Source organism: Cavia porcellus, unplaced genomic scaffold (assembly GCF_034190915.1).
Source record: "Cavia porcellus strain 051 isolate PalLab524CR breed Dunkin Hartley unplaced genomic scaffold, mCavPor4.1 scaffold_22, whole genome shotgun sequence".
Lineage (NCBI taxonomy): Eukaryota > Metazoa > Chordata > Mammalia > Rodentia > Caviidae > Cavia > Cavia porcellus.
The window spans coordinates 17219543-17247521 of record NW_026947505.1 but is presented as its reverse complement, the minus strand read 5'-3'; the positions used below and the strand labels follow the sequence as shown (position 1 = coordinate 17247521).

Here is a 27979-nt window from a genome sequence, read left to right as displayed (position 1 = left end):
CAATTTAAATTGAATCTATTTTGCTGCCATGCAGTTCTATACAACTCCGATAAGCTTTTAAAATCACTGTTTTCATCATTCAAACAAGGAATCAGCAACTTACAAAATTACTGAACTTTAATCTACTTATATTGAGGGTCTAATTATACCTCTTCGTAAACACATAATGATGTGTATAGTAAAAGACAATTAACAAAAGAAAGAGACTTGTCAACTCATAAGGGGACAAATTATTTAGATGTAAATTGATCGTATCCGTTGCTTACTCACGGCTTATTATCACCCTGTGCTAGGCCTTTTTCTTGTTTTAATTTATTTCCTGTTAACACAAAAGTCAGATGCAAAGGAAGAGACCACACAGTTGCTGCATTGATCTCCTGACTCTGCAAGCAGCAACCTGGGGGGCTGGAAGTTGAAAAGGCTTTGTTAACTATTGCAAAATAGCCAGCATTTTGTGGACTGCTCTGGAGACATTTTGGATTCTTACAAATCTAATCACTCATATAATATGGTGAAAGTCTTTTTAACAGTGTAATAGCAAGTATAAAGCATACTGAGCCAGGTGATGCTGTGGCATTGCTGATGGTTCTAGTTTTGTACCGAAGAGAATGTCCTTTAAGCAGAGTTCAGCTGGCAAGAGATTGTGCTAGGTGGAAGTTTAGAGACAAAAGACCTTGTGCCTAGCTGGAGCCGTAGGAGCTCTGCAGCAACTCGAGGTGTCTGTGGAAATTCCTGGCAACTGATGACAAAGGCACCCATCTTCCTTCCTGGAGGCATCTGCCTTTAACTCTTCCCTCAAAGGGAAAACCACAGGCACAAGCCAAAGCCAACAGTAAAACACTCCTCACCTCTCCTCCCTGTTACACAGGAGCTCTCTCCAGTTAGTCAGGCTGCTTCCCACCTGTGCATTCATGGACAGATTGGTGTTTCTTGGCGGTATCAATATTTTCCATTTCTACAGCACATGAAATCATTCCCCACCCCCAGGAAATATTGTGCCCAGGCAAGGAATTTCGAAGATGTGTAGATTACCTAAAGGTATCTTAATTCAAAAGTCTTTATTTTTCAGAAATCTTAGAGATGTTAACAAGGACCTACCAGAAAGTCAAAATGGGGATTGGAAATGATTTAGGCAAGGAGTTTAAAGATGAAGTTCTATGACACAAGCCTTTGTCTCCCCATCCTCTCGGTGGATTAAACGTTTATTCCATCACCAGGGAGGCTACAAAGCACACAAACGCACTGTCTGCAACAAGCCATTGTGCATTTTTCTCCATCCTTTAAAGCTTCTGGCTGTACGGAATACAAGATTACAAATCAGGAGGCCACCAACATTCAAAACTCAGCAATTTGAAGCTTTGTTTATAAGGGGAAAAAAAGCAAAACCTTCCTATTTGATTTTTTTTTTCCAGGAGACATGTTATATCAATGTGAACAATCAGCAATTTCTGTTTCAGCCAAGCTACCAGGAAGGTAAAAACTAAACTTTATTGCAACTTCATGCCCAACTGTCAAACTTAGTTTCCTACACTTTTGGAGGCCAAGGCTCCTTCCTGGGCCTCCTGCTTTGAAGGGGTATTGGAGGGACTAGACAGCCACAGAATCTGTAATTCTTCACAGAGCTAAGTGTTGGGAGAGGGAATGAGGAGTGTACAAGATGGCTTGAAGACAACACATCAATACAAGACAGGAGCTTTGATTTTAATCTGGTCTCCTGGGCTGACCCTGACTTCTAATGCTCACCTATCAAATGCACTAAACATCAAATTTTAGAAAACTATTATATAATTATGTTGCCTTTCAAAGTGACTTCCTAAGAATATGAGAGATCTATTAAAACAATGTAATTTTATCATATTTTAGTTTGTTATTGAATTTTTATAGTTGGGTTAGTTAAGATAATATGATACTATTATTGAAATCTTGCAGCCAAGGTTTCTAAACATCTAGATCACTAAAATCTAGGGTACCTTTTAGCTGTCTTTTCTTTGATTCTATCCTGAAACTGTTAGGACTTTGGCAACTATTAGAGATGGACTATTGCCTTTCACATAAGGAGGTGTGCATGAGTCTTGGGGGGGTCAGAGAAAGATTATTTAATGTTGGTGTACTAGTGCTTACTTTTTAAAGAAATATTTCTATAAAATAGTTTAATATTTTAAATGCTATTACATTTAGGTTACCTGGATAACAAATGTTTTATTGCATATTCCAGTGGCCAAGGATGATGTACAACCTTCAACTGCAAGCTTTCTGCACACAGGGTAACTATTTTTTCTGGCTTACCAGGAATTTGTTTGTTTGTTTGTAACCCCATTTGTTTCTATGTACATATTTGCAAGACACAATAAATGCATTCATTGTGAGGAACTGGTACATGTACATATGGCACCTTGATCCATGCTGATTATTAAAGATTGTTAAACCTGTATTATAATGTTGAAGTTGTGAAATTATATGAATATGCATAGCTTTGTATCTGGAAAACTGTTTAAAGAAATGTGTCTAGCCAGGCATGGTGGCACACCTGTAATCCCAGCACTTGGGAGGCTGAGGCAGGAAGATCATTGCAGGTTTGAGACATGCCTGGGCTACAAAGTTAGCCTAAAACCAGCCTGAACTGTACAGTAGGACCCTGTCTCAAAAAGACAGAGAAAGAGAGAGACACACACACACAGAAAGAGAGAGACAGAGAGAGACAGAGAGAGAGAAAGAGAAAAGAAAGAAAAAGAAATGTGTCTGGTTGTCACCTTGACAAGGGGTGGACTGTAATGGTAAATAGACTATATCAACTTGAGAAGTTTAGAAGTTTAATGAAGCAAGTCAGCAGGGGCCAGGGGCCTCACTTTGTAAACATCGTGAGCCTGTGCCAGAGGAGGGCAGGGAGAGGGTGTGAGTGCTACACCTGCCCAGGGATGAGGCAGTCTGCACACAATGTAAGGGAGGAAAAGGGGCTCTCACTGCCTCGCCTTTGCTCTTGCTTGCTTCTGCTGCCTTGAAGCATTGCCCCTGTGCCATGCTGACCTGCCTTGGAGTCAGCTCATTATGGACCAAAACTGCCACAAACTGTGAGCTAAATAAACCTTTCTTTCCTTCATTTTGGGTGTTGAGTATTTTGTCTCAGCAATGAGAGAATAGTAACCAAGACACCATCATTTGAAGGTTACTGAAAATTATAATAGCCATTCAAAATATGCACCCATTCAAAATTTTTCATTATGCACAATGCTGGAATGAATGGGTCATAAAACATGCTAAAAATATGCCTGACCCCTGGAGCCTATGACTGGTACTAATAAAATTAAGCTGACTAAATAAGTTGTTTTATTAATATGAAGTAAACATACTAACTGAAAAAGGAGCTAGAATATTTACATGAAATGTAATGTAATGAATGTAATGAATGTCATGAATGTAAATGTTAAGTAGGACAAAGAGTTAAGATTTATCTTTTCATGTGAATTGTGGTAGAAAATAGAATTGGGAAGATAGGGGAGTTAGTGTCTCCATTTGGTAATTTGGATAACTCTCCTAAGGAGTTTTATTAGCAGGGAGAATTGTTTCTGAGAATGTTTGGGACTTTAAAGTAGTTAAGAAATACTTCGAGGATCCCAGGAAACCAGCCCCACTGTCAGTGAGTTTAGAATCTCGGGGCTCTGCCTGGAGCTCCTCATCACCTCGGCTGGCCCAGCAGGTGGGCCAATATGGGGCTTAGCAACTCTGCGTGTGGGTTGCTGACTCCCTGAGACCTTGAAGCCACCTAACCCATGCAGTGTATTAAACACTTTCTCTGGCAGTCCAGGCATCTAGAACCTGATGCAAAGAGAGAAAGCTACACTATCATTCAAAAGCTCAAAACTGAAGGGTTCTTCCAGGTTCTTTGAAAGGAAAATGAATGACCATGAAATATTCATTCTTGCCTCAAACTATTCTTGGGACTCCTCTTTTGGAATATCACTCACATCATCAATCATGTGAATCACCGATTGTATCAGTTCTTAACCACACCCAGAATTTTAAAAGGTATCTTATTCTACTTTAATGATTCATAATGGCACTATTTATGATGCCTTAATCAATCAAAGTTTTCATAACATTGAAAGATCAGATCTTACTTTTATTTGGACAGTTTTAATTTCATCATATCTTGTATCAACAAGAGTTTTTCTTGTCTGGCCTCTTCGGTGTCCAAATTTGTATTTATTTCTCATAACTTGTTCATCATCCTCTATGGGTCTTCGAACATATTTAAAGCGATCTTTGAGGGCTCTTTTCCATAAAAACTGCATAAAACAACAAAGCAGACCAGTTAATCTTTACGAAGATTGCATTAATCCTATACAAACAATGAAATCTTTGTCTATCATCCTTGGGCTTGAAATTATTTTCACATTATTGTAATATAAATCATATATCTATCACTCAATTTATCCTTAGAACAGTCTCAAGACAATGCCATAGCAATCAAAATCCCAAAATTGTAGCTAAGGAAAGAGAATCAGAGAACCAGTCTCTGTTTCCTCAAAAGCAAATGGGAACACTGTTGAGATAACATCAGTCAAGAGTCCGGTGTTTAGATTCTACCTGGTTTTGTGGCTCAAGGCCCAGGAAGCATATTTGTGGGAGACAACTCCAGTGTCTCCCTTTAAATCCAAAACAATTACTGTGACTTTGATTATTTGAAGACTCATTTCCTTAAACTGATACGTAAAAAGCTGGCTAGGGTATCTCCTTCTCTTTTCAGTCAGCTCTAAGCATTGCATATAAGGCTAGCTGAGGTGCTAATATGCAGTTTCTATAGCCAACAGACAGTCCTGTTTCCTCGCATAGTGTTCTCCATACAATACAGATATGTATAGGATATGAGCATACGAAATGTTAGAGCAAATAACTCTGGGAATGTTAACTCGGTATGAACCTCAAGATAAGAGACTATGACTCCCCAGCCCACAAGAGTTTACATATCAGAAACCAAAGCAATAACCCCCCCCCCAAAATGATTCCACTGCTACCTTAATTGGATTATGTAAAGTGATCCTTCTGCATATCTTTATCTCTGCAATTTACAAAGATGTCAATCTTGCACCTGGTCAGCCAGCTCAAGTTACTCATGTAATTCCCACCATTCTCACCTCACTCACCCCTGAGCCACCCCACTTCTTCACAAGATAATAAATTCTGGGAGAAGCCTAGGATCAAGGCCTTTGTCTGCCTGTCCTCACAAAGATTGGACTTAGGACCCGTTGGCTGCCCTTAATTTGGAATATGTCTTGTTGTTTTTATTCTTGCTGTGGGTTGCATTGGTGGTGGTAGATTGGAATTAACTGGCTGAGATTCCAATGATGTCTCAATGAGATTACAAATATAACCTTTTGTATTGTGAGGAAAACTAGAAAGAGGGTTACAATAGTTGGATGACTGAACTTGATATTTGGGTTTGCAATAATATTCCCTGTCCTTCAGAAGGTACTTGGACTGTGTTGGGAGGACCAGGATCTATTACCCAAGTAACCTTCCACACTAATCCTGCTGAGCCTTTGTTTCTTCAGCTGTGAGAATAGAACAATACTCACTCCTGTCAACTGCACTAGCATGTTAAGAGTCAGATGAGAAGCTATTCATGGAAGATATTTATAAACCAAAGTGCTATTCATAAAACACTAGGACACCATGGCTGCTTATGAAAGGGGTGCTGGCTTCATCCTGAGTAAGCCCTGGGGTGTGTATGAGTCAGAGGTGCTTCATCGACGCCCACATCCTGGGGACTATGCTATGTTACAACCACATTGAAATGATAGATGGTTGAGGGTCTATGTTTTTCTTAGCCCTGATATAGGACCTAGCTCAGATATATTTGTTTCTCATGTTATCTATAGCTCTAAGGGGCCTCTAAATCTCCAGAGCCTGGTGGGAGGAACTCTAGCAATCAACTGCTAGGACAACGTTAAATTGCTAATTTCTTCTGCCTTACCACTCTCATTTTCCTTATTAACTGACTAGGACCAGAAAAAGAACCAATCAAATATAATCTCCTGCATGAGTGTTCAATCACTGAGCGCTGTATGCCTGGCACTATGAGTTACTCCCACAAATACCTTGGGTAGAGGGACGTGGAAGAAAGTACTTACATTATTGACTGATCACCAAAGTTCCACACGGGTACATGTCTCCTAGTCAACCCAAAGTAAAAAAATCAGCCCCCAAATTATAAGCCTCCTCTTGTGACAGTGAAAGCCACCATGGTACATGAGTAAATCTTTTCTTGGTATTTTAAACACAGATGAAATTGTTCTGAAACATTCATAGATTAGGATCACTTTACCTGACAAATGGACAAATCTTCACTGAGAAGTACGTATTGGGAAAAACAAAAACAGGTAGAGACACCAGCCTTGGCAAAGAGAAATTAAGGCACAATAATAACCAACTGCAGTGCATCATCTATGATTAAGTTTTACAACCAAAAATCTATCTTAAAAACATTTTATTTTTTAAAAAACATTTTAATAATTAGAAAAATGAATATGATCTTTATGTAATGTTATGCAAATACTGTTGGTAGTCTTTCTAAGTGCAAACATTGTATTGTGGTTATAGACGTTGCCCTTATTCTTTTAATGCACATGGGATGCATTTAGAGATGACAACTGTATCATGCTCTTAAATGCTTAGCTACACAAAATAAAGGCAGCCAAATGTTAATACTTACTGGCTGTAGACCTGTGTACCCCTCTCCAGGAGACACTGAATGATGTTTGCAGAGAAGTTCCATTGCTGCAATTGGGTTTCAAGGGGTGCTACTCACACTTAATAGATACCAGGGATGCTGCTTAATATATTACAATGCACAGGTCAACATCCACCACAGGACAATTGTCCAGCACCAAATATAAAGACTTGAAAACTTTCAAAATAAAAAGTAGAAAGTAAAATCATTTCTAAGGTAACCAAATACTCACTGACACAATTACACAACTCTCTCTCATACACGCAATGATGCTCTCAGAAATGTTCTGTATCTTACAATGTAACACAAACAAGCCAACTTCATATAGGCATTTGGAGAGGAAATTTGGGTAAATATCTCTCCATGCACCAGCTTCTGCTTCTGTTTAGGGGGTTTGCAGTGCAAACACGGACTACAACCTGCGAAGCAATTCTAGATTCTCCCTATCAGTGCATCATCAGGCAATGCCACTGGGCACAGATGCAGGTAAAATGCAGGCAGGAACAAAGCACATTTATTACGTTGTTTGTGGTTCACTTTGATAACTATAAAACCAAGTGTCAAAACGTGATGGGGTAGATATGTGATGTTATATATGGATGTTATATATGGACTCTCTGGAAAAAAATTCTTTAACAGCAATGGTTACTTTCAGGGAGGAAAGTTAGGTGTCCATTGGGCAGGAGTGGGAAACTTCTTTATTTGTGTTACTTTTGAATTCTAAGCAAGGTGAATGTATAGTTTGTGTTACGGATTAAGAACTGGTGGTCAACTTAATGCCAGCTGGATTACATCAGCGTGGTGTTGAGTGTAGATGTTCCACCTGAGGAAAGTTGCCAGCATAAATAGAAACTTGGAGAAGGAGAAGCTATTGTGTTGTGGCGTTAATGCATTGTTGTGTTGAGGGATTGAGGCATTGAGGCATTGTGGGTTCTCCTATGTGTTGCTGTTTGAGCTGTTGGTTCTCCTGGAGAAGCCCTGGTCCTCACATTGAGCATTGCTTCCTGGCTCTGGAGAGGAAGACATGTGCTGCTTGGTCTCCAGGATGAACTCGTCACGGTAGCTTCCTGGCATGTAGTCGACCGTGCTTGTCATCAGAGGAGCTCAGGGCCTCCGTGTCACTGAGGATGGCTGTGGTGCTTTTCAAGGAAGCTCTAGTCTTTGTTGTGAGGGTGACTTTTTGGCTCCAGCATAGAACCCTCAACCTACCAGCACAGCTCCATCATCCCGTTGGCATGGACCTCCTGGCTTCCATTACTGACCTTTGGGCCTTCACAGCATGGATCCCTAAAAGAGACTCGCATGAGTCCTTATGGGCTTTAGACCTCCAGTTGGACTCATGGGACACATTGTCATGGGCTCTGGGTCTTCATCTGGACTCATGTGGGACACTGCTGTGGGATTTAGGCCCTTTACTAAATATTCTGTGTCTTTGGTGTTGCGGATAGATTTCCTGCAGTTTTGTGTGTTAACTCGTGTTGTACAACAGCAGAAAGGCATTTAATGCTACTGAAATACACAGTTAAATATACTGCAATAAGAAGTTGAGTGAACTTGACACTACAAGTTTCTGATATAAGGAACAATTAGGGGGGATTTAAGGAACCATTATCCATGTATATGTAAAGATGCACAATTATTCCCGGTGTCTCTCTGTGCCTATGCTTCAAACATAAAATTTCAAACATAAAATTTCAATTATTAAAAAAAAAAATTCAACCATACTTGTCCTTTGGTATCTACAGAGGATTGGAGCCAGGGTCCTGGCAGAGGCTAAAGTCGCTTGTGCAAAATGGCTTGATATTTGCACATAACCTTGTCCATCCTCACTTTGACTTTAAATCATCTCTGTGTTACTTTTCACACTTAGTGCAATGTAAATGCTATGTAAATAATTGTGATGTTATACTGTTTAGGGAATAATGACAAGACAAACTTTAGTATGTGTTCAGTACAGACAAAACCAGCATAAGCCTCACTATATACCACAGTAACCCAACGTTAATTCTGAGAATACTGTTAAGGGAAACAACCCCCCAAAGTCTCATGTGTATAGAGGGTGACTGGATAATAAGAGCATTGCACCCATCTGTGGATTCACTGTTGAATTTGCAGCTGAGTGTGCCATTAGGAAGTGGGGCCTGATTGGAGGCGGGTCCCGGAGATTACTCTAAAAGAGTATATTTGTATCCTCACTTTTTCCTGCTCTCTCTGCTGCCCTTCTGCAATGCCCCTCTGCCATCCACTTCCTGCCTTGGAGCCAGCTAACCAGGAACTGAAGCTGTGAGCCAAAACCAGCTTCTCTTTTAAGTTGTGGGTGTCAGGTATTCTATCCCAGTGATGAGAAAGTGGCTAAGACAGATACGAAATCCATTGAGATGGAGTGCATACTGTGGTCCTATTCATAGTAGATGGCAGGTATTGTATATTGAATGTGGAGGAAATACTATCAGTTCTGTCTACCATATTGGTGAGACTGCACTTTTGGAATCCCAGAGTCTTTTTGTTGGTGTTTTGTTACATTGTTTTGTACTACAGTAAATCTGGTTTGTTTTGTAGTGCATTTTGTTTTTGTTTTTTTTTTTTTTTTTTTTTTTTTTTTTGTCTTTTTCATTTTTATCGGTACCGGGGATCGAACTCACGACCGCCTGCTTGCAAGGCAGGTGCTTATGCCGCTGAGCTAAATCCCCAGCCCCTGTAGTGCATTTTCTATGTAACAGCATATTTTAGAAAGACAGACACTGTGGGGATGAGAATATCAATATCTAAATTCTAGCCTTGGTTTCAATAATTATTATCTCCAGATATGAGTTGCAACACCTTTTCTAAGTATATTTTGTAAAAAAAAAAATCTTTAAAATGTTTTCATTCAAAAATTTCTATAATTCTAACCATATATTATGAATATTTACTGAAAATATGTCAAGGAAAGCAGGCAGGAAATAAGAGAAGAAAAAGAGTAGAAGGGGAGAGAAGAGAAAAACAGAGGAGAGAAGGAGACAAAGGAAAAGGAGGAGCAGGAGGAGGAGGCAAACCCGAAAGAAGCAGAGGCCTTAAATTTTTTTACTTTGAGTGATATTGGCACTTGTCTTTTGTTGTTCAAATCGGAGTTGATTGCTTAAACTCTATGTCTTTAAGACAGAGAAACAAAAATATTTTCTGACAGACACCTGAGATAGTAACATGCAAGGAGACATCTGTCTTCTTTAGCTACGACGGCCAATGTGTGTGCATAGGCACAGAGACACCGGGAATAATTGTGCATCTTTACATATACATGGATAATGGTTCCTTAAATCCTCCCTAATTGTTCCTTATATCAGAAACTTGTAGTGTCAAGTTCACTCAACTTCTTATTGCAGTATTTTTAACTGTGTATTTCAGTAGCGTTAAATGCCTTTCTGCTGTTGTACAATGAAGGCCGCAGTCGTTTCAACCTTGACAGGCAGGTTTAGACAGCAAAACTCATAAAATGAGAAGCAGTTCTCATGCCAGGCAGTGCATTTGAATCATGTTGGGAATTTCTGAGTACACAAAATGCCAGGCGTCTGTCCTTAGATCCAGCAACTCAGAACCTCTGGAGCTCTTCAATGCAGCCAGAGCTTAGAACTGCGTCTAGAGCAGCTTGACTATTTTGCTCAGCACAGTGGTGACCTGAGAGGCTGGGAGAGACAGGAGTGCCAGACCTCAGTGCCAGACAGCTGCTTCCTGGGTCTCATTAGAGGGTGAGGAGCACACTACTGTCCCAGCTCTGACACGGGTACAGTCACGGACCTCTCCTTGCGCGTGCCACATCTTCTAAGGGCCCATCCTTCCTACAGACACCTTGTTCCCAAGGAACCCACCTTGCCTTGAGAGAGGGACAGACAGATGATACCGGAGAGACAGAGGACAAAGGAACACAGGGCAGAGACAGAGAGAAAGTGATACCAGGGGGAGGGAATGCAAAGCAATGGAAAGAAGTAGCAGCCACCGAAAGAGAGAGGCTGAGACAGAAACAAAAGGGAAAAAATCAGAGCCCGGAGGGATGTAAAGCTGTTATTTTCAGAAGGATGGGATTAACTGGTGCTAGTGGCATGAAGTCACTTACAAAGCCGCAGCCGTCCTCATCCAGGAAGGGGTGGGCCTGCAGCAGGGCGCTGACCACATCGTTGTACTGCTGGGTTGTGGGATACCTGTTCGCCACAAGGAAAATGGACTTCACTTCAGATGGCTTAGATTCAAGGTGAGACTGAAGTGCCCAAGCCTTACCCCCAAATCTTTCTGCATAACAAAGTAGACATTGAAATGCTGGGGCATGTTGGGTTTATATCCAGCTTGCCATCCAACATCTAAAGAGACTTGAGTCCAAACAAATTCTACTCTTCTTTGCCAATAGACCTTGCCCAGAAGCAGCAGGTCTGCCCTGTTAGTACTCACAGCGAGCCTTCTAGATACTTGGTCATGTCAGCCTGGAGAAACTCGATGATCCTTATCCTCGTGCTGTGATCGGGACACTTCTGCTCTGCCAGCATGCACTGGACATCGTAGGGAAACTCTGGTAACACATAGGACCGGGCCCATTGCAATGCTTTATTCCTCGCTAGAATGTGCCTCATGTTTCTCCTGTGAAACACACAAAGTGTGGAGCTCCATTTCAAATACATACGCAATTCATTAGTTCTCTGCATTCTGAAAACTATGATACAAACCCCTTTCCCTCAGTGTATCCTATAAGTGGGTGACCTAATCAATCCATCTTCCACAATTTATCTATTCACAAATACTTTAAATCCTGCTAGGGTGTCTCTGTGTTCTGTCTCTTTGCACACACATATCTGTAGTTCCAGAAAAAGTCTCATAATAATATAGATTCTAGAATAGAGTCTAAAGTTGGAAAGAGTAGTAAACCGTATATCTTGAAGCAGTAATGTAATGCACAGCTTGAAACTAAGCAAGATCTCAAACTGGAAAAAAATAAGCTGTAATTCAAAGAAGCAAATTAAGCCTAAAACAAATTAGTTTCAATACCCAATTAACACATTTTAAATTATGCTTTTATAGTGGAATACAAAATTCACCTAGTGGGCTGGAGATTTAGCTCAGCGGCGTAAGCGCCTGCCTTGCAAGCAAGCAGTCGTGAGTTCGATCCCTGCTACCGATAAAAAGGAAAAAGACAAAAAAAAAAAAATCACCTAATGTTGGTGGGTTTTATTTTAATATGGTACATTGAGTTTCTAAATTGAAACTAAGTATTGCATAGTCCAACTCCATTCATATGAAGTTTCTGTGAAAGATGACAGAAACTGCAACTGGAGAAAGCAGATTAGCAGCTGCTAAAAGCTGAGAGAGGCCAAAGTGGACTGGGTTAATGCCTGCACATCGTTACAAATTTATTAAAACTAAGCTGTACACTTTCAATGGGACAATTTTGTCTTAGGCAAATCAAACACTAATAAGGCTAGTAATAAAATTAAGCATCAGAACCACCTTAAAACCTTAAAGTTTGAGGCTCGTCATTGCATGCATAAAGAATCTAAAGTAAAAATTTACAAGCAAAAGTTAATCCATGGCATTGCTTAGCTGTCAGCCATTTTCCTAATAGGACTCATCCAGACGGAAGTGAAGGGACGTGGCCGGAAGTGAAGAGATGACGGCCGGAAGTGAACAGATGGAGGCCGGAAGTGAACGGATGGCAGCCGGAAGTGAAGGGACAGTGGCAAGCCACTCAGAGGACAGCAGACAAATAACTCTTGTTGTACAAGCCCCTTCTGAATCCATTATTCTGTTTCTTTCTCCCATGGCCAAATGATATCTCTCCTACCTACTTAGACCAAGGGTTCTTAGGTAAAAACACATTTGTTGGCTGTGTGTTTTGTTTCCCCAGGGTTTTATTTTTTTCTGTTTTAAAGCAATGCAGTTAGGCAGATCTTGAATCCGCTTTCTGTACCTTTCAGCGTCCATCTCCTTTTCAAAACCCAGTGAATCACTAGCTTAGCTCCTAGTTGTTTGGCCCCTTTGAGGCTGCTTTCATGTACTTACCACCTTATCACTAGATAAAGTGAAGACACTGCTGCTGTACAGGTCTATGGAACTATCTTTGGCTTGGGTACTTTCTTTTTTTTGTTAGTACACATTTGCAGTATGTGCATGATCATCTTCTAATTGTCATACATGCATTTATCTTCTTGTTTCCTGACAGTGTGACTGGCACGGTGAGTGGCACTGATTCAAGGTGCTCTTTTGGCTAACCGTCAGATGCCATGCAGTGAATGTGGCAAGCACATCTTCCTCAGATCTACTCGCGTGTGTCAATCTCTGTGACCAACAGCATCTTTTGTATCCTGAGAATAGAGTGACTGCTTCCTGTTTATGAGGGCAACTCTGAGCCAGACTTGTACTTTGTCTACGATCCCTTTGGGTTCCTGGGGCTCCCCAGGAAAGAAAAAATTATCATGGTCTCTCTATGTGTTTGAATATTAAAATTTACATTTGGAGGGAAAAATTTGAATCTGTTCTTTGCATGTAAAAACCTCATTTGGAGCTACTGAGTATTTGCAGTTATTTTATGCCCATGAAATTGGCAATATTACTTGGAGAGGGGTTAAACTTTTAAACTTCCAAAAACTGTTTTTTTTTTTTTTAAATTAATTAGATCTTAAGGAACCAAAGCTGTAGCTTCCTTTTCAATTTTTTTTCTGTAAAATGAGCTATTGTTTTCTGCTTGGTTGAAGTTGGTTTTTTCCAATTTAGTCAATTCTCAAATTAAATTTCCTTTTTTTGTTTTACTCATTTCTAAAACAAAGCAGGAAGTAGAATTTTCAGATTCAATAAGAAAAAAAGCTTTAATAACATCAAACTCCTTACTATCACAAATTTGAATTTTTCATATTTAGTGATAAGGATAATTCTTACTATAGTAAAATTTCAAAGGCTATCTTATTATCAGTTACTGTACAACCTGAGGTGTATTCGAATTCTCAGATTTGGGCCAGACTCAAACCCGCTCAGTTCTCCGGTGCTCACTGTGTAGGTGCCAGCAGGTCTCTCTCACACAGTGCCCCAGGCTTCTCTGCTGCTGGGCTTTGCACAGCCCTCTCCTCAGGGGGACGCTGCTCCCTGTGCCACGGGAGTCAGCACTGACCATGCACGGATGAAGTGCTTTGCACCTGGGCTGTAGCTGTGGCCATCCTGAGAAGACAGGGGAGAAGCAGATTTTCTGTGCTGTTCCCAAGCCTTTCCAAGCTGTCAGTCTGGCCTATCAGCCAGTTCCCAACTCTGTCAGCTTAAATGCATGGGTGCTTTTCTCAAACCATCTTTTGGTTTCCCTAAGAGCCTTTGTTCTCTGCACATCCTGAAGGCAGAGTATCCCCTGAATGAACTGTGAGGTCATCAGCCTTCTCCTCATGTTACGAGTTTTCTTTCGCCCTGTGACTCAAGCCATCGGAGATCGGCATCGATATGAACAACTGGGGAACTGCACCACGCTCCAGCCCTCGGTGGCTTTTCTGTCACAGGCCCTCACCCAACGTAGTTCAACTCTGATCCTGTGAGTGCTCAGCTATGTTTGGCTCCCTCTTTGGCAATTTCCCCATGCTCTTGTAAAATAGAACAGTTTGGAGCAAAGAGGTACTTAAAAGGTCATAAAATGTGAAGGAAAGCAGATATCAGATGTAAAATTCTATGACAGACAGTGTGTAGCTGCATAGCCTCCTGGTTCCATATATAAAATCGACATTGTTCCAACAAAAGCATTCTGTTCTCTTAAGATGACCCACTGGTGATGAGGAATCACTGAGTAGTGAGTACTAAGGCGATGACCAAGGGAAAAAAGGGTCATATCCTTAAGGCCGATGTCTTCACATTGGAAAAACTGCACTCCCCAGTATAGCAAAAACAAGAAGACTGTGATCAATACAGGGTGATTAATAAAAAAATGGTGAATATTTAAATTTTTTAAAATGTATTATAGTAATGACCCACTGCAACTGATTTTTTTTCCACTGCCATTAATTCTCCTCAAAATATTTCTCCTTGCTTCCAGCACACTGATCCCATTATTCTTGCCAGTTTCTGGAGCAGCTCTGGAAGGCCTCTTTCCAGAGTGTCTTCCTGCCGCATGATCAAAAATAGGGTGACTGCTACTTTGAGTGGCACCCAGCAAAAGGAGGCTCATGAAAACGTCTTGGCTTGTCTTCAGCTATCTCATTCACCACAGTTGGTACTGTGTGACTTCTGCTCACCCCCCAAATCAAAATGACCACAAGATAAATATTTTGAGTCAATCCAGGGTACTGAGGTAGCTTCAACAGTGAACTGAAGACACCATGAAAGGGGACTGACTTCCAGAGCTGCTTCAGAAAGTGGCAAGAGGGATGGGAAGAGTGTGCAAGCAGGTGGGAATACTTCTAAGGGGGATGAAGAGCAATAAGCCTTTTACTGTAGAACATTTTTTAAAAGTTAAACACGCACCATATTTTTCAGAAATACCTCGTGCCGTGCTCTCCAGGGACTGAACTGAAAGATGGAGCTCCACAAGCCACCCTACCTCGACATCCCATTTTTCTTTACTGCCTACACCTGAGGCTGCACAGATTGGGATGCTCATTTTATACTATCAAGCCTGGTAATAAATGGAGCGTGAGCTCAGAGACATCTGAAAGATTTCACATTTCTGGAATGTAGAAGATGAAGGAGGAGCTGGGAAAGGCTGAGATGTCTGTCTCAGGCATGTGCTGCCTTCTTATGCTAGGACAAAAGAGGGTGCTAGGATTTATATCCTCAACTCGGGGATCACATTTTACCGAAGCAGAGCAGAAGCAGCAGCCTGGGAATGATGCGTCCTACTGCAACTTGGCAAAAGTCTCCACTGCTAAGAAAACAAAATGAGCAAGCTTTGAAGAGTCTGCTACAGAGACCTCCTGTGAATCAACAAGGCAGGACGCCATCTCGGAAAACACAGAATGTGGAGGAGACACTGCCTCCCTGGTGTCACTGGTGGTACCCAACACTCACTCAGAAAACACTCGGCCCACATCTGCCGATGTTTGCTTTTAGCTTATGTTTTGTAGCCCGGGTTTCACATCTGCCAGTCAGTCGAGGAGACTTCAGAGGAATTCAGTTTATGAAGTTCATGTGTGAGCTCATCAGGAAGCACAAAGGAGGGGAGAGAGCTGACCAGCTACTGTCTGAGCTTTCAGGAGGAAATTCAAGGACTCAGGAGCCTTTGGGCCCCTGAGAAATCAAGAAAAGAAGCAATGAATAAATTCATCTTTTATATCATCCCATCCCCCACTCCTCTTAATATTTGGTAGGAATGCAAAGTTCCAGAACTTAGCCTTCCTCTTCAAGGCTTCTCATTCTACTGTGAGTCACATAAACGGACCTCAGGGAGCTGTTATGCCTCAGTCCTTCACTTTCCTTCCTCACTCATATAGCAAATTGGACTCAAACTTGCAATCCTCCTGCCTCAGCCTTCCAGAATCCTGGGATTTTAATCATGCACCACTACACTCGGTGACTCATCACCTCCTGCTTGGACTTTCACCTGGTGTCTTGGTGAACCTTCTTTCTCCTCTGGTTTTTCCCAGTGCATTTCTCTACATCACTGCCACACAGAAAATGATGAAAATTATGCAGAGTTGATCAAATTATTCCACTGCCTGAACTCTTTGCTTATTCTACATAACCTACAGCAGTGGTTCTCACCTCTCATTATGTGTTAGAATTGTTTGCGAAACTTTAGAAAACATAAATGCACAGGTCCACTCCCAGTTTTTGTTGATCTCCTGCCTTGCTCCTCAAATCATGGCCCCAGAATAAATAGTGCTAGCGCTGAGAAACACAAAATCTCGGGTTCGACACCTGACCTCCAAAATCAGAATCTGCATTTCAGCAAAATTACTGGTTGATTCAACTTTCTGTACTCAGCAGCCCAGGGCACGGGAAGGTTTTGATGAAGTCCTTCAAGGTGAATCTGCAGCGTGTGAAGGTGGGGAAGTGCTGTCTCCCTCTCTAGCCTAGGTCAGAAGTCACTTCCTCTCCTTGATTAGTCTCCCACCATTCCCACCGGGTTCATTCTCTGCCTCTGCTCCTCGAATTCCAAGAACACTCCAGGGTGGAATCCTCCCTGCAGCTTCGGGTATTTGTACCTTTGCAGATCTGCGGAGGCCCTTCTCCTCTCCTGTCCCGTTTTCCTTCGATGAAGTTCTAATTACCCTTCAGAATCTCCCTTCTGCATGTGTGCTGTTTTCCCAGAAGCCACTTCCCTACTCTCGTCCCTGAAAATCTTTCTCCTCCCTCCCTCTCCCTTTGCCTCTCGCCCTGCATCTCTCGACAAGAGTTCTCAACATCTCAGGGATTGCCTTCCACTGCTGCCCTGCCTGCTCCCCCGAATTCCTGGGGCCAGGACTGAACTGTCCCCCACACCGTGTCTAAATGATAACTCATAGCATGCAGTCAGAAAGCTGTGGGCTAAATGCAAGGCAAATAATTCATTAGGAGCCCAGCTTGCTTTGGTTCTCTCTGGTGACTTCAGAGTCTATTTAATAACAACAGCCAGGAGTCAGAGCCGTGCATCCATCTGTCAGCCCAGGGTCCCTGATTGTGCAATTCCTGTTCAGCTGGGTCTGCAGGTGTTCTCCATGGAAGAGTGGTTCAGTTCTAGTATAGGGAGCCAGCACGCTTCACTTTATTTGGGTCCATGGTCAGCAATCATCTAAAGCAGAAGGGATTCCCCAAAACCCCTTTCTAAATAAAGTCCTCTTGTCCTTGGACACACATGCATGCTTGCTTGCACATGCATGCGTGCGTGCACACACACACACACACACACACACACACACACACTCTTTATCTCCCACCCCTCTTGTGTCATGGATCTTCATAGCATTTGAAGGTGCCCATAACAGGGTGTTGTGTTTATTTGCTCTTTACTTACTCCTTGGAAAGCTCCTCTGGGGGGTCAGAGGAGGCCTGGTTTGCCTTGTTGCTCTATACTCAGGACCTGCAGCACTGAAACCTGACCTAGGGTCAGTGTTTTCTAAGCTGTTTCCTGTGATATCAAAAGATGTTGCCCAAAGAAAGTTAACTAAACTTTCTGGGTTAAACAGGGTTAAACAGGTAAATGGAGTTTCTTACTGGAGGACTCCACACAGCCTTGACGATATTCCTAAACCCTGGGAATCTCTAATATAGGACAGGAGCTCTGTGTGTAACCCATCCCAAACTCAGGACCTTGAGGGGAATGTTTCCCCACACCCTGTAGTAGGCTCCTGAATCTCACCCTCTCGTCCTTGTTCCTGTGGCCTGGTATTTGGTAACCAAATGTGAAACCATGCCACTTGTGTGGTCTCTGAGTCCCCTCAGGGGTTAGGGGTTTCTCCTGCACGCATGTTCCTGAAGCCCCTCCGCCTCCCCTTGCAAGGGTTGGTTCACAGGACTTGTTTCTGTTTTGTTTTCTATGGCGACTACCCAGGTGGGTGGGAGAGCAAAGCTTCTCCTCTCTGGGCTGGAGCCCAAGTCCTGCGGGGCTCCAGGCCTTGCTGGCAGCTGCACCCTCTGCTGCAAATCCTGCTCTTAAACACGGGACCACCTCTTAGAACAGAGACCAGAACTGTCTGAATCTCACTGGGCCCTGTGCTTTGGTGACTGGCCAGATAACATAAATAAGAGCTGATATTTGGGAGCTCCTCCAAAGTTCCAGAACCCCACAGTTTTCTATATATTAACTTATTCTTCGGTTCACTTTATATATGAGAGAAACAAAACCCACAAAGGTTGGAAAGTATCCAAAGTGCCCAAGCTTACTCAGCTTACCGAGAGCAGAATGAGCATTTAAAACTACATTCTTAACTGCTTTCTTATCCTTCTTCAAACTCACCAGTCCTGGCCACTAGCAGGATTGGTGTCCTGGTCTAATACTTGTATCTCCTCTCCCCCACCTGAGCTGACTAATGTAGCTATGATGTAACCACCAGGTGTGACAGTGTCTCTCAAGGTACTGTATCTCACCCCAACATCCTAGAGGCTCTTTGACTCTCTGCTATTGTCACATAGATTTGACTCAACCACATGGGACCACAGAAGATGTTCAGCACCTCTGTTCCTTCCCATAACAAACCTTTGTTGATCTCTGTGTCAGGCACTGTAATGGTCACTAACCCTGCCGCCCTCACTTGCCCAAACTCTGAGGACTCAAAAGTACAGGGACTGAGAAACCTAATCAGCCTCTAATTTGAACTGTGCTAAGAGACCTGTAACGGGGCTGGTGGGCTTCACCAAACCCTTGTAATAACACCCTCGCACAGAATGCACAGGTGTCTCCCCACCTGTGTCTGAGCTACACTTGAGGAAGTGGCTGAATATCAAGCACCAAGAGCTTTGCAGAACAATCATTTGCCACACTGAGCACAGGCTGAGGCATAGGCTCATTCTATATCATCTCGTGACAGAAGCTGAACAAGAAAAAAATCATTAAAACAATTTTTAAAAGCACATGAATCCATGGCTAATTTATAATTATGTCCCAAAGCAGTAGAAAAACATCTGCACACATGTACTTAAAAGTAAAAAAATCTCTTTAAAATAATACAGAGGAAACCTCTATCCATTTGCCTGATTTTATGTTTTACTAAACATTAAAAGAGCAATGAATGGTCCCTACTAGGGTAGATAAAAAAACAAAGAAATCCCTGCAGGAAAAGCTATTCCCAAAAGACAGGAAAAGCACAATTAGAATGGGACATAATGATTCTTGCTCCCTGAAAGATGATTTAAACAATTCAGTAAAGGGCACAAAATCACCCGTCTCAGGAGAAAACTCCATTCAGTTTCTGGGCTAAAGAGGCTGCTTTGTCTTTCTGGCTGCAAATCATGTGGACAGAAAGCATACATTGCTTTTAGGGAACACAGAGAAAAATGTCACAATAACAGTGTTTGCTACACTGATGATGTGGCCAGGTGCTTCATAGTGGCATCTCCTTTGGACTTCGAGGACTACATACATATCAAGGTGGATGACCTGCCCCGTGGGGTGCAGAGACCTTGTTGGAGAAGCAGAGGAGCCAGGACCTGAGCTCGGCAGGTGAGACCCCAAAGCCAGCCCTTCCTGTCTGCTGGAAGCAGTTGGCTTCATTTTCATGGCACCGTGGCCAACCATCCTCAGCTTTGCAGCCCACTGTGGGTGAATGGCTTAAAAATCCACAAAAGTAACAAATTAACCCATGTAATGTGGACTGGATCAAAAGGTTTGAAAAGATATTGATGCTATTCAAATATTTATCCCATCCCATGAAAATATATTTGGTTTTTCTTTTGCTCCCACATCCTTAGTTCAATTAAAAAGTTTGACTGAGTATCTGAGTACCTGTGGCTGAGCAAAATGTTGAGTTCACCATAGAAAAGGATATGGTCTGTGCCTTTGTCCTCACAATGCCCACAGTTGGAGGGCAGAGTTCAGACTTGGAAGTGATCAGGAGGCAGGGATATTTGGAATCAAACCCTGATGATCTTCACATCTCCAGTATTTTTTTGAGGGGGTGGGTGTAGGGTCTCACTAAGTCCCTGGATTTCCTAGGTGCGCTCAAACTTGTGATCCTCCTGCCTGAGACTTCCATAGTGCTGGGATCCAGGAGGCACCACTGTGCTCAACTTTCTTTACCTACTTTTCCAATCAAAGCAAGATCTCATAGAGGACACAATACAGGTGAGAAGGGCTTCGTGTTTGGTCAGGATGTTCCTGGGGCTTGCTGGAGATGGGTTTCAGGGAATCTTGAAGGATAAGCAGGTCTCAGGTAGCTGAGGAAGGAAACAACATAGCTTGGTTGCATAGTCAGGCAAGAAGCCTCTCTCCAACATCTGTCAAATGAACGCAGCGCTTGGTCAGGGATGGAGAAGCTCTCAGCGTTCAATGATAGCAAAGAGCTGGCTGTAGCATGCGTACCACGGGCTGCCCAGCACTGCGGGGGCAGGAAGACAAGGTTGAGGGCGTTCTGCTGAGTTCATCTCACTACCCCAGTCCAGTCCCCAGCCTTGGATTAGACACAGGGCACAAGGGGAAGGACCCTGTTCACCTCTTCTCTCAAAGAGCCCACGCCTGTGAGAGGCCATCTGTCCACACTGGACCTGTCCATGTTTCTTCCCCAGAACCTGAAAGACTCGGTCACTGGCTGGGGGGATCCCTGTAGTCAGGACAGCAGGTAGGGAGAGGGGAAAATCTGCCAAGGAAGGGCAGAGCTCCAGTGGGGCAAGGCTGGGGACAACGGGCACACACACCACTTCTCCACACTTGTTCTCTGCCTGGCACCCAGCACACATCGGTTTCACACTCACAGGAGCACCGGGAGAAGGGATTGCACTCCCACTGTGCAGAGCAGGATGTGAGACAGCGGTATGGGGAAGACACCTCCGGGACCAGTCACCATCCGCTCCTGGCAGAGGGGACTGCCTGGGGGCAGCTTCATGTGGGAAGGGGCAGCTGAAAACATTCAGCCCACTCCACACACCAGGAGCAAAGACAAAGCCCAGGAATGAATGAACATCCGTGAGCAGAAAGGAGAGAACGAAGACACTTCAAAACGTGATCGCATTTCCTAAACCATAGTTCAGGCCAGGGATCGAATCTGCCACCTAGACTGCCCTCTTCCGGCTTCTAGGTCACCATCCCAAACAGGAGTCTTCGACAAAGGAAGGTGAGCCCTAATCCTGGGGGATCTCATTTGAGACAACTAGTTAGAAACCCTGACTCTCTAAATCTCCATTTTATTTATGTGTTTACAAAACAGAGAGAACAATGCCTCCCTTGTATGACTAGTGTGAGGACCAAGTGAGATGACAGGATAAGAGGTTTGTAAAAGCTGTCAAGGACCACAACCTCACTTGGGCGTCACCTGAAGATTCCCTCCGTTTAAGCAACAGTCTCTTTTTGTTGGCAGCCGTACACTTATGGAAATTCACTAGCTTTTTAGCAACTGAAGACAACACCCATCAAGTATAGACACATGTGATGCCTGGCCCAGGCGGCCTTGGTGCTCAGAAGGCTACTGAGGCTTCTTTACCAGGATCATGGTCATAACTTTGTCCGAGCACCACATTCCTGTGTGTGGTTCTTCAAGTCTACAGTCTACTTTGTTCCAAAAGAATCCATACACCATGTAAAACCCAGAGTTGGAATGTAGAGGAACTCTTTACCCAGACAGCACCTCTGTCCCACGGAGAGTTAAGTTAAAGTAACTGGTTCAAAACTCAAAATGAGACGAACAGCTCCACAGACATATTTCTACAGGTTGTTATTTGCTGAATATGTGCCATCGTTTTGTGGCTGCTACAGGTGACTGTGGATAGTTTATGATGGAGAAATTCTATTTTGTTTTCCTAGGAATATATATATGAAAGAGATGGATGGCATCCTTTCAAAACCTTACTATTCTGATACAAGGAAGAGAAAAACCTTTGTATTTCATCCAATAGCTTCATTTGTTAAAAAAAATTCCTTTCTAAGAAAACAAAAGATTTCAAAGTAAAAACACACTTAAACACATGAACTCTCATTTAAAAATAAAGAATAGAGTTATCATTTGGCTTCAGGATGACTGAGAGCTACCGCCTCACCTCTGTTTCAATACTCTTTGGTCAATGAGTCCATCATCAAGGCTTCCAGCTGGGTGGGAAGATGGCGCCTGCTCCCCACAGCTGGCTGGACGGCAGGACTGCTCCACCCTGTTACTGAAAGGAAGAGCTGCGTCAGGGGTCAATCGAACTGGAGCCACAAGCATTGCTGTCCCAGTGTGTCTGAGGACAGGGGACGCCCACCCATGATCATGTGGGACTCAAGATTAAGAGAAGGAAAAGGAAAACTCTGTGCAGTTCCCATGTGCCAGGAAGCAGACTGATGTCAGATCACAATGCCACTTTCGCCTATCTTGTGATTTTTAAATGGTGCTAAATCCTCCTTTCCTTTATGAAATGATGCTGATGATAACATATATCTGTCTTACTCAATATTCTCACTTAGAGAGAGATAAAAAAAGGAAACAGTTATCTCTGTCAGATCTCTCCTCCATTCCTTGCTATTTGGGGAGAACATTCATTGTCTGTGAATCTCACCATCTCAGAGCCATCCTCTACCACCCGCCTCATTTTCCTACTGATGCAACCAAAATCCAGCAGGGAATCAGCTTGCACATGGCTGCAGGGTATCAGTGGTAGTGCCAGGCTTTGTGCTCAGTTTTGTCAAATTCCTGCCCAATGGTTTTCAACAACAACCACCACCAAAATCCAACTGTCAGTAAGTCCAGTATTCCCATTGTATTACTGATGTTCCTTCTGTTGGAACAAAATACTGGCAGTTTAAAGAAGGTAAGGTTTATTTTGTCTCATGCTCATGGCTTTCAATGGGCAGGTCTGTGGTTTTCTGACTCCAAGGCAGAAACAATATGTTGAAAGGTGTGGAAGAGGAAAGACGTTCAACCTATGCGGACCAGGATGAGAGAAGTGACGGGCCGGAGACAAAGAGTACGCTCTTACGAGTCACGCCCCTGGGGACCCACTTCTTTTCCTGGAGCCCGTCTTTGGCAGCACATTCAGCTATAAATCCACTGATGGGTGCCTCTGTGATTCTACAACCTTTGAAAAGCCCTACTTCTGAATGCAAGAGTTTTGAGAAACATTTTAGATCTGCATAGCACCCATCATTTGCTTAGTTCTGAATAGAATGTCAGATATCATCTCCAGACATGTCCTGCAAATGCTGTGCAGAGTATCGCACCCAATAACCACTGACCAGTAAGTAGAATTTCCACTCAACCTGAAACGCACCTCCCATCTCTAACCTGGAATGTCACTGTAGGCTCTTAACCCTGCCTCTTCATTTTATAGTTGAAGAAGCGAAAACTGGGAAGAGTCAATCAGATGCCTATAGTTAAATGAATAGTAAATATCACAAAAGAGACTTGAAATTAAGTGTTTTGAAATGTAACTTCAAGCTTATTCCTTGAACTTAGTTTCTGATCTTTCTGCAATGGTTTAATTAAACAGTGTATTTTCATAACTCTCTACTGTCATACCCACTTGACAGTATATTTGTCAAGTCCTGATATATTTGACTAATATATTTGACAATAAGCAAATATAACCAACAGGCATTTTCTTCTTGCATGCAACTGTAATTTTGCACCAGAATCCTGTTTAACCTACATGCCAGACAGCACAATCCTTAAAGTGAGTTGGCTGCTTACTGACTAGAGAAACAATCCCTAGATATTCCTTCTCTTTGCTACATTTGAGACGAGTTTTCTCAACCAGATTAATAAAGGTTCATCCTTAACAAAGTACTACTTTGGTCTGGGAAAGAGAGGAGAGATTTGTTCACAGACTATGAACCTCTTCCCATCAGGAAGAATCAACCAAGGGCTAGGTGAGTTCCACAACGTGTAGATGAAGAAACAGCCAGCATCCTGAGGAGTGGAAGAACCAGGAATGATGCCCAGATTTCCTGTCAATCCAACCAGTTCTCATTTACTAAACAAATGAGTGGAAAAGAGGCTTCCTGCTTTCTTTACCGTGCCTAAGGCCATATCAAGACTCCAGTCAACTGAGGGCACTTCCAGCTCAAAAGCTTGACTCATCCAAAAATGCCTGGAAATTGCTTTGCATTCTCTTTGGAATTCATATCCTCCGTTTGATAGAAAGATTAGAAGCTTGCAGGGAACCTCACCAAAAATCACAAATGTGCACCAAAACAATCTTCAGGAGAGATCATTCAAGTAAATCAGCTGAGAGAATTTCCAGTCCAACTGAAAACAAGACTTCCAAGGTTACAGACTTCCCCGTACCCCAAATACTCAAATATTCTGGAAATCAAATTATTTAAGCTTAGTCTCTGTCACACTGTATTACTTAACAATAAGAGAGAATTACGTATTAATACAGATTTGGCTTTTTAAAACATAAAAACAGAAATGGATAACATTAAACATCAATCTAATTTTTAAAATTAGTGAATAATTGGCAAACATGTAGCCTTAAAAATCTTGCTAAAAGCCTTGAAGATGAAAACACTAATGAATCCTGAGATATAAATTTCTCAAATGAAAATTTTAATTTGATGAATTCTATTGTATCTTCTTTATATTGCAGGAGACAATGAGGAGGGAAAAAATCTAAGCAAAACTACCCTTAAGTCTCAGGGTTTTTATTTGCCACCACAAGTGATTCTACTTGATTTCTGGGGGGTGTTATCATACCATTTAGTATTCTAAGAATGAGGATACTCATGTGGCAAGGGTGGTTGGCAAGTTACATTGTGAAACCTTTAAGAGTATAAATTGGCTGCTATAGGGAGACCTGAGGGAGGAAATAAATAAATACATAAATAAGCAGTTTGGTGAAAAATTGAGGAGCAGTCAGAGATGCCTCTTGCAGTCACTGATGTTGGAAACCCAGCAGCTCTCTTCTACTCTGTCCCTGTCAGTGGCTCTGCTCACAGTGTGTTATTACATAGGCTCCCTCTGCTTAGAGGACTTCCCTAATAGTTGCTGTCATAGTTTAAAGTGAGGTGAATAAAAAATGATGTATCTAGAATCATAAAACTCAGCAAAGAGCTCATTAGAAATACTGAACACACAAACCAGCTGAAAATGGTTGTAATTGGTTAGAGTTTAACCCCAAAGGAGATGTGGCATCCTCCTTGGGGAAGAGCAAACTCAAGACCCAGGCGGCCAGCAGAAGCACAGAGGTCAGAGAACTCACCCTAGGGCTGCTTCTGCTCCTGTGCCTGCAGCAGTCTCCTTCGGGGACCCAAGAGACTTCTGTTCTTGGCTGTTCTGCTTAGATTTTTCAATTAAATCCATCAGGACAGCCTGGTGACCAATTTTCTTCACCAGTTGCTGAACCATCCGATCGTTAAGTGCTAGAAGAGCGGCCCCACTTATTTCTTCCTCTGGAGGGAAAAGAATTTCTTTTGGAATCCCCAGTGAAGCACAGACATTACAAACAGGCAAAGCCAACGTGTTTTTCAGAGTTGTAAAAGTAGCCACATTTTTGGCCACAAATTAGTTGTATTTTGATATTGCGTATTTCCAATTGATGTCTACTCTTAAGAAAGAACCAGGATATGAGGTCACAATAAAAAAAATCTCCTTGCACATTAGCGATCTTCTCCACTCCCATTCTAAAATTATTTTTATAAAGCCAAAAAAGAAAGAAAAAGAAATCTTGGGAAATTTTTCTTAGTAAAGCCTCCTTGCCAATATCCATTTATTTGTAAATAAAACACATACTGGTCTGTATGAGGCAAAAGCATATGAAATGTATGTATCAAATATGCAACATATAAGACAGTCCTTGAAATATTATGTTCTCGAGAAGACACTAGGGAAGCGGAAACTGCCCCAGTCCAGGCAGAAATGAAAGTTGTCTGTTGCAACAACTCTGTGTCCACAGTCACACACACATAGGCAGTGGAGAAGAGAAATCATCAACAATACAGGAACAAAGGCAATTTTCTACAACAGGGGACTCGGGTATCATCTAGGCTACACAAATGAAATTATTTGCAAATGTAAATAACTCACCTTGAAACCTGGGAACTAGCTCTCCTAAATTTTTCTCCACCAACCAACTGCAGACCTGATCCACTGACCAAGTTTCCATCGTGGTGTCTTATAAATAGTATACCTGTAGCATCAAAGTCAGAGGATTCTCCAGCATTGTTTCCCTGGTTGATGCTCTTTAATTTCTTTAAACAGTCAGATTCTTCTGCTAGACTCTTTTAGACTCTCAATATTAAACTTTTCTAAATTAATATTTTTTGCAGTTTGCTATGAAAGCAAATGCTCGTTTTAAAAGCAAGACTGATTTTAACTTATTGCCTGGTCTCATTTCTCAAATTCTCCTCCTTTTCCCCACAGTCATCCCTCGGCTTTATGCAGAGGCAGCCAGAGCATACAATGGTGTCCACTCCTGTACCATGAACACCCAGGTTCCCTCCCAAAGAAAAGAAAGGTGTGAAATCATCAGGAAGTGGTTGACATTTACAGAAAGGGTGGGCAGGGGAGAAAGGGAGAGAGGAACAGATAAAAGCCTGACTGAGATACTTAGTAAACTAAAACTGTTTAACCCCTTGAGGCTCCCAGCAGGAAAGCTGGTTTGTAAACCTTTTCCTTCGCCCTGGGTCAGCGAGAAGAGAAAGCAAAGCTCCCTGGAGAATCTTAATGGTTTCTCTTTCCCTCCAATGTTCTTCTCACCTATTCCATTCAGTTCCGGAACTTTGTTGAACACTATCGGGATTAGGAAAAAAAATCCCTGAATAAAATGGCATTTTAAAAAAAACTTAGTATGGCAGATTCCAAACTGGAAAATAATTAAATATGTTAATAATCTTCCAAGGGAACAAAGTGTACACAGTTTCCAGGATGCATTCTAACCATCCAGTTATTTTTGCCTGCTGCTAATTTAATAATTCTATTTTAATAGAATAATACTAATGAATACTAATTTGAATGTTGATTTGTTTTCCTTGAGCAACTTACTGCATTTTCACAATTCAGTCCGAAGGACTTTTAATGCCCTTGACTGAAACTTGAAGCATCTTAATCATTTAATATTCCTTTCAGTTTCAAACTTGAAACAATAATAAATTTATCAGTACAGTAATTCACTGACTATTATATAAAGACAGAAAAACTACTCAGGTAGAAATGTGAAATAGGACAATGTACTAATTAAATTATGTACTGAAATTGTCTTTCTGGGAGTTCTATAACTACACATTCTTATGTTTTTATTTTTTGTTATTTAAAGAAGTTGTAATTACCAGCATCACAGGAGCAGGACACAGGGGAAAGGTGTTTACCTTTCATATCTGACTGACTGACAATAACAGACTTCCAAAGATAATTTCCTGGAAAATGAATACACTTCAAAGAAATAAGCCACAGGCTCATACTCTTCACAAATGCCGAGCTGAAAACTGAAGACAAGGGTTAAACACAGAAGCCACCCTTCTGGTTAGAGCAAGGGCTTGCACTTGTCAGGACAGAAGCGGCAGAGCTCCTCCCCAGGCTTCGGGCAGAGACAGGGGTGTGAAAAGTCATTATTTGCCAGACACAGGTGTAAATTAAAAATCACACCTTTCTGTCACACTTCTGGTTTCCTTGTGAAGGGCAGGACATAGAAAAAAATACAGAAGTATGGAAAAAGAAAAGAAAGAAAAAACAATTCTTTAAACTCTAAGATTAAAAGGTATGCAGACTAGAAGATACTGCTTGGCAGCCC

At 42.1% G+C, this 27979-nt stretch overlaps 1 protein-coding gene across 1 annotated transcript; it reads right to left on the bottom strand.

Annotated features, from left to right (window-relative positions):
- Positions 1 to 4085: 4085 nt before the first annotated feature.
- Samd3 (sterile alpha motif domain containing 3) lies at positions 4086 to 26652 on the bottom strand. The gene is made up of 6 exons (XM_023564503.2): positions 26278 to 26652; positions 25454 to 25643; positions 22316 to 22429; positions 11147 to 11332; positions 10818 to 10902; positions 4086 to 4283 (listed from the first exon to the last, which is right to left on the bottom strand). Exons 1-6 carry the CDS (start codon positions 26354 to 26356, stop codon positions 4089 to 4091), a joined length of 849 nt encoding a protein of 282 aa, XP_023420271.2. The 5' UTR covers positions 26357 to 26652; the 3' UTR covers positions 4086 to 4088.
- Between the last annotated feature and the right edge of the window lie 1327 nt (positions 26653 to 27979).